We start from the raw sequence: 13,748 nt of genomic DNA, 5'->3' as shown, positions 1-13,748 counted from the left end.
CACTTTCCGCCCGGCGGCTGCTGTACAGCACTACGCACTTTGCGCCCAGCAGGCGGCCGTACGTCCCCTACGCACTTTACGTCCAGCAGGCGGCAGCACAGCGCTACGCACTTTGCGCCCAGCAGGCGGCGGTACGTCCCCTACGCACTTTGCGCCCAGCAGGCGGCAGCACAGCGCTACGCACTTTGCGCCCAGCAGGCGGCGGTACGTCCCCTACGCACTTTGCGCCCAGCAGGCGGCAGCACAGCGCTACGCACTTTGCGCCCAGCAGGCGGCGCTACCGGCGCTGACGGCGCGGCCGTGGCGGCGGGGAGCGGCGCGGCGGGGAGCGGCCCGGCCCGCTGGAAGATGGCGGTGCGGAAGAAGGACGGCGGCCCCAACGTCAAGTACTACGAGGCCTCGGACACCGTCAGCCAGTTCGACAACGTCCGCCTGTGGCTCGGCAAGAACTACAAGAAGGTAGGGCGGGGGCGGCCGCCGCGGGCCCGGCCTGTCACGGCCCCGCCGCCCCCGGGGCCCGGCTCGGCGGGAGGCCCGGCTGCGGCCCTCGGCGGGGCCGTGACCCCCCCCCTCCGCCCGCCCCCAGTACATCCAGGCCGAGCCCCCCACCAACAAGTCGCTGTCGAGCCTGGTGGTGCAGCTGCTGCAGTTCCAGGAGGAGGTGTTCGGGAAGCACGTCAGCAACGCGCCCCTCACCAAGCTGCCGGTGAGCCCCCGCCGCACAAAGGCGGCCCCGCCGCGACGGCGGCGGCTCCCCCCACACCGTGATCCCCCCCATCCCGAGCCCCCGAGCCCCGGGCACGGCCCCTTCCCTCCCCTCCCCCCCCCCCCACACAGGCCCCGGGGACGGCGCCCCTGAGACCGCGGGCTGCGGCCCCGGGACACGGGGAGGGCAGCTGGGGACACGGGGACGGTGCCCCCCCCCCCGCCCCCGGGGCAGCCCCGCGGCGTGGGGATGTCACCTGGAGCAGGGGCAGCGCCTCGGGGGCCTGGGGACAGAAGCCCAGCCCGGGGACAATGGCCTCGGTACAGCCGGTGCCCGGTGCGGGGACCCTGGCCCCACTCGGGGACCGTGGCCCCACGCGGGGACCCTGGCCCCACGCAGGGACGATGCCCCGGTGAGGGACCGTGCCCCGGCAGCCTGGGGCCGGTGGCCCGCTGACCCCAGGGCCGTGCCCTGCTTGGCAGCTGCCCCCCACCTGGGACAGCGCCAGACCACAGACAGCGCCCCGGGGCCAGCCCCCCAGCGCGGGGGCTTTTTGGCGGCCGGGGACAGCACCCCCCCAGCCACCAAGCCGGTGCCCGCATTGCAGCCCCAGTGACCTGGGTCCAGCACCCCCCCCCAGCGCCGGTGACAGCTCCCGGTGCCCCAGGCTGTCCCGTGTGGCCCCCTGACCCCCCCCTCCTCCCGTTACAGATCAAATGCTTCTTGGATTTCAAGGCGGGGGGAGCCCTGTGCCACATCCTGGCAGCCGCTTATAAGTTCAAGAGCGACCAAGGATGGTGAGCACCCACCGCGCCCCGTTGGGGGGGGGCCTGGGAGCGGGAGGGGGCTGGGGTGGGAGCTGTGGGGGCTGGGGGGGCAGGTCAGAACCTTTGTCCCCTCTGTGGGAGCACCGGGGGTTGCCCCAGCCCGGTGGCTGCCTGGGCTGGGCTGTGCGTAGGGCGCCCACCTCTGTGAGCAGGCGCTGGGGGAAGGTTGTCCCCCCCCCCCCGGCCCCACGGAGCCCTGGGGGGGGGGTTCAGGCCCCCCCCGCCAGGCAGGCTGTGACTGGCTGACGAGGAGACCGGAGCTGTGGCTTTCATGAGAGTCGCTCTTTTCTTCCAATAAGGCGGCGTTTCGATTTCCAGAATCCCTCGCGGATGGATCGCAACGTGGAGATGTTCATGACCATCGAGAAATCCCTGGTGCAGGTAAGGGGTGCTTCCCCTTCCACACCCTCCCCCGGAGATCCCCTCCCCGCCCCCCACCCCAATCTGCCCCCGTCCCGCTCAACGCTTTGCTCTTTTGTCCTCAGAACAACTGCCTGGCCCGGCCCAACATCTTCCTGCACCAGGAGATTGAGCCCAAGCTGCTGAGCAAGCTGAAGGACATTGTCAAGAGGCACCAGGTCGGTGGCAGCGCTGGGGTGGGGGGGGGGGGGTCCCATCCGAGGCTGCGTCGCGGTGCTCAGCCCCGCGCTCCCCCCTCCTTGCAGGGCACGGTGACCGAGGACAAGAGCAACGCGTCCCACGTCGTCTGCCCCGTCCCCGGGAACCTGGAGGAAGGTGGGTGCAAGCCTGGGGGGTGCAGCCCAAGCCCCCCCCCCAGCTCAGAACCGACGGAGAACCATCGGGGGGGGGGCAGTGCTGGGGGCTGGGCCGTGCGTGGCCGCCGGGGCAGCTCCCCTGGGGGCAGCCGGAGCCGTGGGGGGGGGCCGTGCCCAGCACCGTGCCCCCTGCCTGTGCCTTGCAGAGGAGTGGGTCCGGCCGGTCATGAAGCGAGACAAGCAGGTCCTGCTGCACTGGGGCTACTACCCCGACAGGTGAGGGGTCCCGGGGGGCCCCGGGGAGTCACCGCTCTGCGCTGGGGCTGGGGGACGTGGCCGCGGCCTGATGGGACACCCCTGCCCACCCCCTGCCCCTGCGCCCGCAGCTACGACACCTGGATCCCGGCCAACGAGATCGAGGCCTCCGTGGAGGACGCCCCGACGCCGGAGAAGCCCCGGAAGGTGATGGGGCCCCCAGGCCCAGCTGGTGCCTGTGGATGGATCCCCCCCCGCCCACCCTTGGGGTCACCGATCCGTCCGGACCCCCGCCCGCAGGTCCATGCCAAGTGGATCCTGGACACGGACACCTTCAACGAGTGGATGAACGAGGAGGACTACGAGGTGACCGACGAGAAGAGCCCCCTCGCCCGCAGGAAGAAGATCTCGGCCAAGACGCTGACGGATGAGGTCAGAACGTGGCGGCTGCCCCCGGGGGACGCACGGGGAGGGGGCTCTGTCCTGGGGGCGCAGGGGGGGGAGGTCCCAGTCCCGTGCCTCGTGATCCACCTGCTTCCTCCACAGGTGAACAGCCCCGACTCGGACCGTCGGGACAAGAAGGGGGGCAACTACAAGAAGAGGAAGCGCTCGCCCTCGCCCTCGCCCACCCCGGAGGCCAAAAAGAAGAATGCTAAGAAGGGGTGAGCCCGGGGGGGGGTCAGCAGGGCTGGATCCAGCCCCAGGGCAGGGGCTGCAGGAGCCCGGCTGCGGTGCTGACGGGGCCGGGGGGGCCTCTGGCCTTCGCAGGCCCTCCACCCCCTACAACAAGTCCAAGCGCGGGCACCGCGAGGAGGAGCAGGAGGACCTGACGAAGGACATGGACGAGCCCTCGCCCGTCCCCAACGTGGAGGAGGTCACTCTGCCCAAAACAGGTCAGGGCCGGGGCCGGCAGCCTCCCCGCGGGGCTGTGCCTGTCCCAGCACCCCGGCGCTCAGCGCCTCCTCCCTCTGCTGCAGTCAACACCAAGAAGGACTCGGAGTCTGCGCCCGTCAAGGGGGGCACCATGACAGACCTGGGTGAGTCCGAGCCGCTCGGGCTGGGCGCTGCGGCCGGTCCCCGGTGCCTGCCAAGCTGGCGGTGCCCGAAACCGCCCCCGTGTCCTCTCTTCCAGATGAGCAGGAGGACGAGAGCATGGAGACAGCCGGCAAGGTGAGGCCGTGGGGCTGTGCCAGCCCTCGGTGACAGCAGCCCCGTCTGGTCTCTTTCCCTGCCCAGGGGACCCTTTTCCCTTTTCCAAGGACCGTGCTTCCCGCTCCAGAAACAGGGTCGCCACTGTAGGACGGTGACCTCTTTTTTGTCCCTTTTCTGGGGACAAAAAGGCCCCGTTTGCTGGCATATTAGAGGGTGTCCAGAGGAAGGCCACAAAAATGATCCTGGGGCCGGAGCAGCTGTCCTCCGACGAGGGGCTGGGGTTGTGCAGCCTGCAGAAGAGGAGGCCCTGGGGAGGCCTTGTAGCAGGGGGCTTATAGGGAAGGTGCTAAAAGGCTTTTCCCGGGGTCTGTAGGGATAGGATAAGGGAAAATGGCTTCAAGAGGAAAGAGGCTGGATGTGGATTGGAAGTGAGAAATTAATCTGTTGCTGGAGCGGGTTGTGGCTGCCCCCTGCTGGGAAGTGCTCGAGGCCAGGCTGGCTGGGGCTTTGGGCAGCCCAGGCTGCTGGGAGGGGACCCTGTGCACGGGGAGGGGGATTCAAACCAGGTCTTTGAGGTCCCTTCCGCCCCAAACCATGCTGTGCTGCCGCGGCCCCCTCGCCCTGGGGCTGCAGCAGCTTCTCCCGGCCGTGGGCCGCGTCCAGTGCTCGGCGAGGGCACGGAGGAGGGGGTCAGGGCCCTTTGCCCACGTGGCGCCGCCGGTGTCCCGCAGGACGAGGAGGAGAACGGCACCGGGAGCAAGGGGGAGCAGGCCAAGAACCCCGACCTGCACGAGGACAACGTGACGGAGCAGACCCACCACATCATCATCCCCAGCTACGCCGCCTGGTTCGACTACAACAGGTACGGGGGCGCCCCGAGGCCGCGGCCGGTGCCCCGGTACCAGCCCGGTGCGGCGCCGGCACCTCCCCTTGCCTTCGCCTCGCAGCGTCCACGCCATCGAGCGCCGAGCCCTGCCCGAGTTCTTCAACGGCAAGAACAAGTCCAAGACCCCCGAAATGTGAGGCTGGGCTCCCCCGCCCCGTCCCTCCGTGCCCGCCCGGCCCCGCGCCGCGCTGACGGCCCCCCCGCCCCCCCCTTCCCTGCCGCAGATACCTGGCCTACCGCAACTTCATGATCGACACGTACCGCCTGAACCCGCAGGAGTACCTCACCTCCACCGCCTGCCGCCGCAACCTGGCGGGCGACGTCTGTGCCATCATGCGGTGGGTCCGGCCCCGCGGCGCGCAGCTCGCCCCGCGGCGGCCGCCCGCTCTGAGCCCCCCAACCCCCCCGTCCCCCCCTTTCCTCCTCCGCAGGGTCCACGCCTTCCTGGAGCAGTGGGGCCTCATCAACTACCAGGTGGACGCCGAGAGCCGGCCCACCCCCATGGGCCCCCCGCCCACCTCCCACTTCCACGTCCTGGCCGACACGCCCTCGGGGCTGGTGCCGCTGCAGCCCAAGACGCCCCAGGTGGGTGCGCGCGAGGGTCCCCGCCGCGGCCGCGGCCCGTCCGCCTTCCCCGGTCCCTGTTGGGGGGGGTGTTGGGGGGGGTTAGGGTTGGGGTTTTGAGGGGGCTGGGGGGGGGGGGGGGGCTGAGCACAGCTTTGTCTGTGCCTCAGGGCCGGCAGAGCGACGGCGACGCCAAGACGGGCCGCAAGAGCAAAGAGATCGAAGACCTCGTCACCGAGACGGTGAAAGGGAAGCCGGAGCTGGTAGGCGGCTGCATGGGGCCCGTCCCCCCGCCGCTGGCCGAGGAAGGCTCCTTCCCTCCTCCCCCTCGCGCCCCGCATGCCGCCCTGCCCTGGGGAGCAGGGACGCGGGGGGGACACCGTGACGAGACGGGGCACTGTGGCGTCTCCGGGGAGGGACGGGGATGGGGACGGGGGGGGATCTGCGTCCTCTCGGGCCTGCCGCCCCCCCGGCCGTGCCCCCAACGTCCCCTCTCCTCCCCAGCAGCAGACCTCGGCCTCACAGCAGATGCTGAACTTCCCCGACAAGAGCAAGGAGAAGCCGGCCGACATGCAGAACTTCGGCCTCCGCACCGACATGTACACCAAGAAGAATGTCCCCTCCAAGGTGGGGGCCCCGGCCCCCCTCCCTGCTCCCTCCCCGTGCCCCCCACCCCGCCGCTCACCCCCCCCCCTCTTTCACCCCCGCAGAGCAAAGCTGCCGCCAGCGCCACACGGGAGTGGACAGAGCAGGAGACGCTGCTGCTGCTGGAGGTGAGCCAGGGATCTGGGAGGGGGGTCCCGGGGAGGGGGGAGCGTTGGTAACGGGGCCACCCAGCCCCGCTGAGCCCCCCCCCACACTCCTCGCCCCACCCCGTAGGCCCTGGAGATGTACAAGGACGACTGGAACAAGGTGTCGGAGCACGTGGGCAGCCGGACGCAGGACGAGTGCATCCTGCACTTCCTGCGGCTGCCCATCGAGGACCCCTACCTGGAGGACTCGGAGGCGTCCCTGGGGCCCCTGGCCTACCAGCCCATCCCCTTCAGCCAGTCCGGCAACCCCGTCATGAGCACCGTCGCCTTCCTGGCCTCCGTCGTCGACCCCCGTGTCGCCTCCGCCGCCGCCAAGTCGGCGCTGGGTAATGCGGCCGCGTCCCCGCAGGGGGTCGGGGCCCGGGGGGGTGCCGTCAGCCGTGGTGTTACGGGCACGAGACCCCCAGGGCAGTGGAGGCAAGAGGGGGCTGAGCACCGCCAGAGATCGGGCAGCATGGCACGGGGCCGCGGGCGGTGACGGGGAGCTGGTGGGGACACGGGACGAGCCCCCCACACACCTCCGGGGTGCTGTGCGGTGCCAAGGAGCGGGGCTGGCGCTGGGGGGGGGGGGGGGCTCAGCCCCCTGCTGACGGGCGGCTTCGCGCTGCTCTGGCAGAGGAGTTCTCCAAGATGAAGGAGGAGGTGCCCACGGCGCTGGTGGAGGCGCACGTCCGCAAGGTGGAGGAGGCGGCCAAGGTGACGGGCAAAGCCGACCCCGCGTTCGGGCTGGAGAGCAGCGGCATCGCCGGCACCACCTCCGACGAGCCGGAGCGGATAGGTACCGCCTGGGGAGGTGCTGCCGCGTCTCTGTGTAATGAGTTTTGGCAGGAGAAAGGGGGAGGGCTCACCCTGCGCTTGTGTCCCCAGAGGAGAGCGGCACGGAGGAGGCGCGGGCAGAGGCGCAGCCGGCGGAGGAGAAGAAGGAGGCGAAGGTACCAGGGCTGGGGGTGCAGGGTGGGGCCCTGCTGGAGGTGGTGGGTGGGGGGGCGAACAGCCGGGTCTGGGCTCTTCCCCAGGAGCCCCGGGATGGCACCGCCGAGGAGGAGGCGAAGGAGAAACTGGGGGACATGGCCAAGAAGGAGGAGGAGAAGGGCAAGGAGCTGGAGGGTGAGAAGGAGTCGGACAAGGGCGACAGCGATGGCACAGGTGAGTGGAGGCCTGGCCAGGCACGGGGGTGCGGAGCCCTCCCCCAGCCGCCCCTCACTGACCCCCCCCTGCCCCCTGCAGGGGACCTGGAGAAGGAGAAGGAGGCCAAGGAGGCACAGGACGAGGTGCCCAAGGAGCCACTGGAGCCCGAGGCCGAGCGCAAGGCGAAGGTGGAGCGGGACATCGGCGAGGGGAACCTCTCCACCGCCGCCGCCGCCGCGCTGGCTGCAGCTGCTGTGAAGGCCAAGGTGCGGGTTGGGGGGTTTGGGGGGGGTGGGGGGCTCTGTGTGTGTGTGGGGGGGTTCCTGCAGGTGCTGACCCCCCCCCCCCCACCCCATCCCCTCAGCACCTGGCGGCCGTGGAGGAGCGTAAGATCAAGTCGCTGGTGGCGCTGCTGGTGGAGACGCAGATGAAGAAGCTGGAGATCAAGCTGCGGCACTTTGAGGAGCTCGAGACCATCATGGACCGGGAGCGCGAGGCGGTGAGCAGCTGGGGGGGCACGGACCCTGGGCATTTCCCCCCCCCCACACCCTGGCAGCCTCTGCTGACACCCCCCCCCCGTGCTTCCCCGTAGCTGGAATACCAGCGGCAGCAGCTGCTGGCGGACCGCCAGGCCTTCCACATGGAGCAGCTGAAGTACGCGGAGATGCGCGCCCGCCAGCAGCACTTCCAGCACCTGCAGCAGCAGCAGCAGCAGCAGCCGCCCCCGCTGCCGCCTGGGGCCCAGCCCCTGCCCGCCACCGGCACCCCCCTGGCCCCCGCCGCCCACCCGCTGGGCGCGCCGCCCGCCCCGGCCATGGTGGCCCCCGCCGAGCCCGGGGGGCAGCCGCTGCCCGGGGTCCCCCCGCCGCAGCCGCCCCCGCCACCGGGCGCCCCGCAGCCTGGCCCAGCCATCCCGCACGGTGAACGGGGCGCCGAGGGGTTGGGTGGGTGCCTGGGGGGGGTGGGGGGGGTGGAGCCAGGTCTTAGCACGAGCGGCTGGGCGTTGGTGCGGCTGCCCAGGGAGCGGTGGCCCTGTCCCTGTCCCTGGGGGGAGTTCAGGGCTTGGACCCGGTGCCTGGGTGACGGCGGTGGCAGGGGGACAGTTGGCCCGGGTGATCCCGAAGGGTCTTTTCCAGCCTTAACGGTTCCCTGACCCTACGTCTTCTCTCCCGCAGCCCCGGCGCCGTTCCCCGGGCAGCAGCCGCCGTCCCAGAGCCTGGCTGGGAGCCTCGGTGGCAGCGGCCACCCCGCCGTGCCCGGTAATGCGCCCGCGGCCCTGCCCTTCGGATTGCCTCCATCCGCCATCCCATTTAGCATGGCTAACCCCCTAGCCGAGTCCATCGGGGCCACCTTCCCCGCTAACCCGCCCGCCCTCCCGCTGCATGGGGCCCTGGCCAGCAGCATGCCGCCCGGGGGGCTGCCCCCCCCGCCTAACCCACCCGGCCTGGCCCTGCCGCACCTCGCGGGGGGCTCGGCCGCCGCGCACAGCCCCGCCATCGTGGCCGCCGTGCAGGGAAGCCTCCTTCCCAACCCCGGCCTCCTCGCAGGTGAGACATTGGGTGGGTGGCGGGGGCTTTGGGGGGAGGGGGGACGGGGGGGGGGGCACTCACGGTGGGGAGGGATTCCCCACACCCACCCCCCCCATGCGCATCGGGCTGGAGTAGGGTGGGGGGGGGCCTTGCTCAAACCTTCTCATGGGCGGAGGGGTGCGCGGTGCGATCGCACCCCAGCTGTGACACCTCCCCCCCCCCCCCCCCCCCCCCCTTTTTTTTCCTTTCCTTTTCTCTCCGTGCAGATCAAGGCCCCCCCCTGCAGACGGACCCCATCGCGCCCAGCCCCAGCACGGCCACCCCCGTCCCCCCCACGCAGTGAGCCCCCCTCCTGGGGCCGAGGACGCTGCACCCTGCACCCCCCCCCCCACCCCGCCGAAGGCCCGGGGAGACCGGCCCCCCCTCCCGCCCCCGCAAAACCCCAGAGGAAGCCCCCCCCCACACCCCACCGCCCGCTTTGGTATTTTTTTATGATGATTGTCCCGGATTTTATTTAAGTGTTGGTCTCCCCGGGCGGGCCGGGGACCCTGCTGCACCCCGGCTATTTATGAGACAGCTCCAATCCGACTTGGCAACTGGGCATTCCCCCCCCCACACCCCCCCCAGCTCCTTTTCTGTTTTTGTCCCCCCCCCCCCAACCCTCTCTACCCCCCCAATCTCCCTCTCTCCCCACCCCCCCCTTTTTTTTTTTAAAAATAACAAAAATAAAATTCCAAGTCCCCGGGGCGGGAAGAAACGGCCTCGTGTGGCAGGGTCTGTGTGGGGGCTGCGGGGGGGGGGGGTCGCACACAGGCTCAGGGACCCAGCATCTCTCCGCCGCCTCTTTATTCGCGGAGCAATAACTTAGCCGGTGGGGCTGGAGCGGTGGGGGGGGGGGGGTGTGGGGGGAGTTCAGCAGTGGGGAGGAGGGGGGGGGGCAATGGGGAAGGAAAAAAAAGAAAAAAAAAGGGGAAAAGGCACAAAACCCAGACTGCGGGATTGGGGGGGAATGGGGGGGAGAATGGGGGGGGGGGCGTACGTAGGTCTTCAGCCGCTCAGCACCATCCGGACCAGCTCTGCGGAGAGAGGAGAAAGAGAGGGGTGAGGGGGGGGCTCCGCGCCCCCCAGCCCTCGTCCGGAGAGAGGCAGGAGCCCGCAGCAGACCCCAGGCAGACGGAGGAGGAGAGGCGGCAGCACCGGGCGCTCCGGCTCCCGCGGGCACGGCTGCGGCTCCATGCAGAGGGGCATGCGGGGTTGGGCAGGGGCTGCACCGAGGGGGGGGGGGCGGGCGGCGAGAGCGCAAACCAGGCGGCTTTTTTTTTTTTTTTCTTTGCTTAAAAAGAAAAAAAAAATTCCACCCAAAAAGTCAAAAAAAAAAAATTAAATGAGGAAAAAAAGGGAGGAAAAAAATGGTAAGTAAGTAACTGAAGGGGGGGGGAGCGGAGTATGGGAAGAGGCGTACCCCTGCGGCTTCACCCTGACAAGATGTGTCTCACAAACGCTGGGAGGAAGGAAGGAGATGATGGTCAGGGAGGGCTTGGGAACGGGGCTGAGCCCCCTGGGACCCCCCCCCCCCCCCCGCCCTGGGGACCCCCCCCCAGCCACTGGCCCGGCGCTCACCTTCGTAGTTGATGCAGCCGTTGCTGTCCTCGTGCCCGGCCACCAGCTGCTCCACCTCCTCCTCCGTCATCTTCTCACCTGTGGGACAGCGCGGGGGGGGGTCACGTCGGGGTGGCTCTAGGGGGAATTGGGGGGGTGGGGGGGGGGGGGGGGCCGGGACCGGGGCGGTGCTCACCCAGGGTGACGAGGACGTGGCGGATCTCGGCGCCCATGACGGTGCCGTTGCCCTCCTTGTCGAAGACCCGCAGCCCCTCGACGTAGTCCTCGAAGCAGCCCTGGTCCTTGTTCTTGGCGATGGTCTGCATCATGGGCAGGAACTGCTCGAAGTTCAGCGTCTTCAGGTTCATCTCTGCGCGGGGGCACGGAGCGCTGTGGGGGGGTCCGGGGGGCACCAGTCCCGGGGGGGGGGGGTGTATAGGGGGGTGGGGAGGGTGTTGGGGGGGGTGCTGGGGCGCTCACCATCGCTCTTGGGGTTGCCCAGCACCTTCATGACCTCGGCGTTGGTGGGGTTCTGGCCCAGCGCCCGCATCACGTCCCCGCACTGGCTGTACAGGATCTTCCCGTCCCCGGTGCGGTCAAAGAGCTGGAACGCCTCCTTGAAGTCTGCGGGGCGCCCGCGTCAGGAGGGGGCCGGGCACCCCCACAGGACCGTGCACCCCGTGGGAGCTGGTGCTGCAACGGCCTGCACCTACGGGACCCCGTAACCTGCTCCTACGGACCCTGCACCTATGGGACCCCATAACCTGCTCCTATGGACCCTGCACCTACAGGACCCCATAACCTGCTCCTATGGACCCTGCACCTACAGGACCCCGTAACCTGCTCCTACAGACCCTGCACCTACGGGACCCCATAACCTGCTCCTATGGACCCTGCACATATGGGACCCCATAACCTGCTCCTACAGACCCTGCACCTATGCGACCCCATAACCTGCTCCTATGGACCCTGCGCCTACAGGACCCCATAACCTGCTCCTATGGACCCTGCACCTACAGGACCCCGTAACCTGCTCCTACAGACCCTGCACCTACAGGACCCCGTAACCTGCTCCTACAGACCCTGCACCTACAGGACCCCGTAACCTGCTCCTACAGACCCTGCACCTACAGGACCCCGTAACCTGCTCCTATGGATGCTGCACCTCCGGGACCCCGTAACATGCACCTATGGCCCCTGCACCTGCAGGACCCCGTGAACTACTCCTATGGACCCTGCACCTACGGACTGTGCACCTCCGGGACCCCATAACCCCACCGATGCGATGCTGCACCTGTAGGCTGCTGTAACCTGCACCGATAGGACCCCCCCCCCAACCTGCACCTATGGGACCCCCCCACCCCCGGGACCCCATCACCTGCGCCCAGCCCCCAACGCCCCAGATTCCGTTTCCCATCGGGATCCGGTTTCCCGTCGGGAACCCGACGCCGGGGGGGGTCACGGAGCGCCGGGGGGCCCCGCCCGTGCAGGAAGGCCCGGGGCCGCCTCCCGCCCCCCCCCCCCCCCCCCCCCCCCCCGCCGCACCGGGGCGGCCCCGCCCCGCAGGAATGCGCGGCCCGGCCCCGCGCCGTGCCCATATAAGGGCAAATGGCGCAAGAGGCCCCGGAACCCCCCCGGCCCCCGGTGTCCCCCCCCCAAGGGCCCCGCGCCCCCCGGGTCCCGAGCACCCCCCCCCGCCCCGGGAGCGGCCCCGGCCCCGACGCGACTTTGCCCCGGGACCCGCCCGGCCCGCGGCGGGCAGGAAGCGCGGGGAGCGGCGGGGCCGGGCCTCGGCGGGGGGGTCCGGGGGGGTCCGGGGGGGTGCCGGGGGGTCCCGGTCACTCACCGGCGGTCTGCTCCTCCGAGAAGTCGCACTGCGGGGGGGGGGGGGGGGGAGAGCGCGGCCGTTAGCGCGCACCGGCAGCGACACCGCCCGCGCCGTCGGGGCCCCCCCGCCGGGTGCCAGCGCCGGGGCCGCTCCCGGTCCCGGTCCCCCCCCCCCCACCTCCCCGCCCTCCCCGCATCACCCCCCCGCCGTCACCCCCCCCGCCCGGTGCCCGCCGCCCCCCGCCCATCGCATCCCGGTTCCGGTGTCGTCGTCGTGTGTGTGACCCCCCCCCCCGTCCCGTCCCGTCCCGTTAACCCCCCCCCCCCGGTGCCGCCCCCCCCCTTGCCCCGCGCCCCACCATGGCGGCGGCCGCTCCCGTTCGCTCCCGGCCCTGGTCCCGTCCCCGCTCCTGGTCCCGCTCCCGGTGCCGGCCCCGCACTGGGCCGCGGCCGCCGGGAGGCGCCTTTGTACGGCCCCGACGTCACCGCGCGCCCATTGGCCGAGCGCCGCCGACGTCACCGCGCGGTATCGAGCTCATGCATTATGCATGAGGGGGGCGGGGCGGGCGGCAGGCCACGCCCCTCCTGCCGGGGGGGATTTTTTGCCTATAGATGGGCAACGAGCGGGGCCGGGGGGGGGGGCACCTGGGGGGGGGGGGGGGGGGGGCACCCGGGGGGGACCCCAATGGGGGCACCCAATGGGCGGTGGGCCGGGGGCACCCCCAGGGTGGCACCCAAATGGGGGACAAGGCGGGGGGCACATCCCCATGGGGGGGGCACAGCCCCCTGGGGGGGGCACAGCCCCCTGGGGGGGGCACCCCAATGGCAGCACCCCCCTGGGGGACAAAGCAGGTGGGGGGGGGGGCACATCCCCCGGGGGGGGGCACCCCAATGGCCCCAGGCGGTGGGTGGCCACCCTGTAGGGACACCCCAATGCTGGCACCCAACAGGGGACACCGAGGTAGGGAGCCCCCCCCCCGGCAGGGGGCACCCATGGGACAGAGCCCCCCCCCCCCCGCGACCCCCCCCCCACCCCAGGGCCCCCCAGGAAGACACCGCCGTCTCCTCCCTCCTTTATTTGCTGGGGAGCGTGGGGGGGGGGGTCGTAGCCCCCCGAAGGCAGCAGCGCTGGGGGGGGGGGCGCGGCGGTGGCGACGGCAGCTCTGACAAAAGCGGCTCCCAGCAGTGGGGGGGGGGGGAGAGGGGGGGGCACACACAACCCGTGCCCCCCCCCCCCCCCCCCCCGGCGCTGGGGAGGTTTCTCGGTGGGTAAAAGGCACGACATAAATAACAGTCTGCGCAGGCGGGGGGGCGGGGGGGCCGCGGGGCCCCCACCCCGGCTTCTTTGGTCAGTGGCGAGGCGGGGGGGCCGTGGGGGGTGGGGGGGGGACACACGACAGCCGGACGAGGCCCCCGTGCCCCCCACCCCCCCCACCCCTCACACGGCCCCAGGCACAGTGGGGAGCAGGGGCTGGGGGGGGTGCGTTAGGGGCTGCCCCGCTCATCCCGCAGCTCATACCTGGGGGGGGGGGAGATGAAATGGGGGGGTGGTGAGATGGGGGGGGTGAAATTGGGGAGGGGGGGAGAAGACAAGGGCATTGCCCCCCCCCCCCAGGACCCCCAGCCTGACCCCACTCACCAGCGGGTTCCTCCCTCGGATAAATCCACCTGCGCCAGGTCCAGATGGAGCTGGGGGAGAGCAGGGGCTGAGGGGGGGGGGCTCTATGCCCACCCCCCCCCCCGCCCC

At 71.1% G+C, this 13,748-nt stretch overlaps 2 protein-coding genes across 3 annotated transcripts; one reads left to right on the top strand and one right to left on the bottom strand.

Moving 5' to 3' along the window:
- Window positions 1–258: 258 nt before the first annotated feature.
- On the top strand, window positions 259–9,335 carry SMARCC2 (SWI/SNF related BAF chromatin remodeling complex subunit C2). The gene is made up of 29 exons (XM_083814514.1): window positions 259–459; window positions 587–706; window positions 1,418–1,503; window positions 1,833–1,914; window positions 2,019–2,111; window positions 2,199–2,268; window positions 2,456–2,525; window positions 2,636–2,711; window positions 2,805–2,936; window positions 3,051–3,166; window positions 3,273–3,397; window positions 3,482–3,541; window positions 3,637–3,674; window positions 4,388–4,518; window positions 4,604–4,675; window positions 4,767–4,880; window positions 4,974–5,127; window positions 5,277–5,369; window positions 5,614–5,733; window positions 5,817–5,879; window positions 5,986–6,244; window positions 6,535–6,696; window positions 6,786–6,850; window positions 6,935–7,064; window positions 7,146–7,312; window positions 7,411–7,545; window positions 7,639–7,966; window positions 8,222–8,593; window positions 8,842–9,335. Exons 1-29 carry the CDS (start codon window positions 349–351, stop codon window positions 8,916–8,918), a joined length of 3,621 nt encoding a protein of 1,206 aa, XP_083670640.1. The 5' UTR covers window positions 259–348; the 3' UTR covers window positions 8,919–9,335.
- Window positions 9,336–9,406: 71 nt separating this feature from the next.
- MYL6 (myosin light chain 6) lies at window positions 9,407–12,492 on the bottom strand. Of its 2 annotated transcripts, XM_083814511.1 has the most exons (7): window positions 12,361–12,492; window positions 12,021–12,048; window positions 10,655–10,798; window positions 10,371–10,544; window positions 10,196–10,273; window positions 10,038–10,076; window positions 9,407–9,651 (listed from the first exon to the last, which is right to left on the bottom strand). In XM_083814511.1, the coding sequence occupies exons 1-6, from the start codon at window positions 12,361–12,363 to the stop codon at window positions 10,048–10,050; spliced, it is 456 nt and encodes a 151-aa protein (XP_083670637.1). In that variant the 5' UTR covers window positions 12,364–12,492; the 3' UTR covers window positions 9,407–9,651; window positions 10,038–10,047. The 2 variants fall into 2 exon arrangements, with proteins under 2 accessions (XP_083670637.1, XP_083670636.1); XM_083814510.1 differs by lacking the exon at window positions 10,038–10,076.
- Between the last annotated feature and the right edge of the window lie 1,256 nt (window positions 12,493–13,748).

Source organism: Anser anser, assembly GCF_964211835.1.
Source record: "Anser anser genome assembly, chromosome: 30".
NCBI lineage: Eukaryota > Metazoa > Chordata > Aves > Anseriformes > Anatidae > Anser > Anser anser.
The sequence above is the reverse complement of the archived record's forward strand: the minus strand, read 5'-3'. Positions and strand labels throughout refer to the sequence as shown.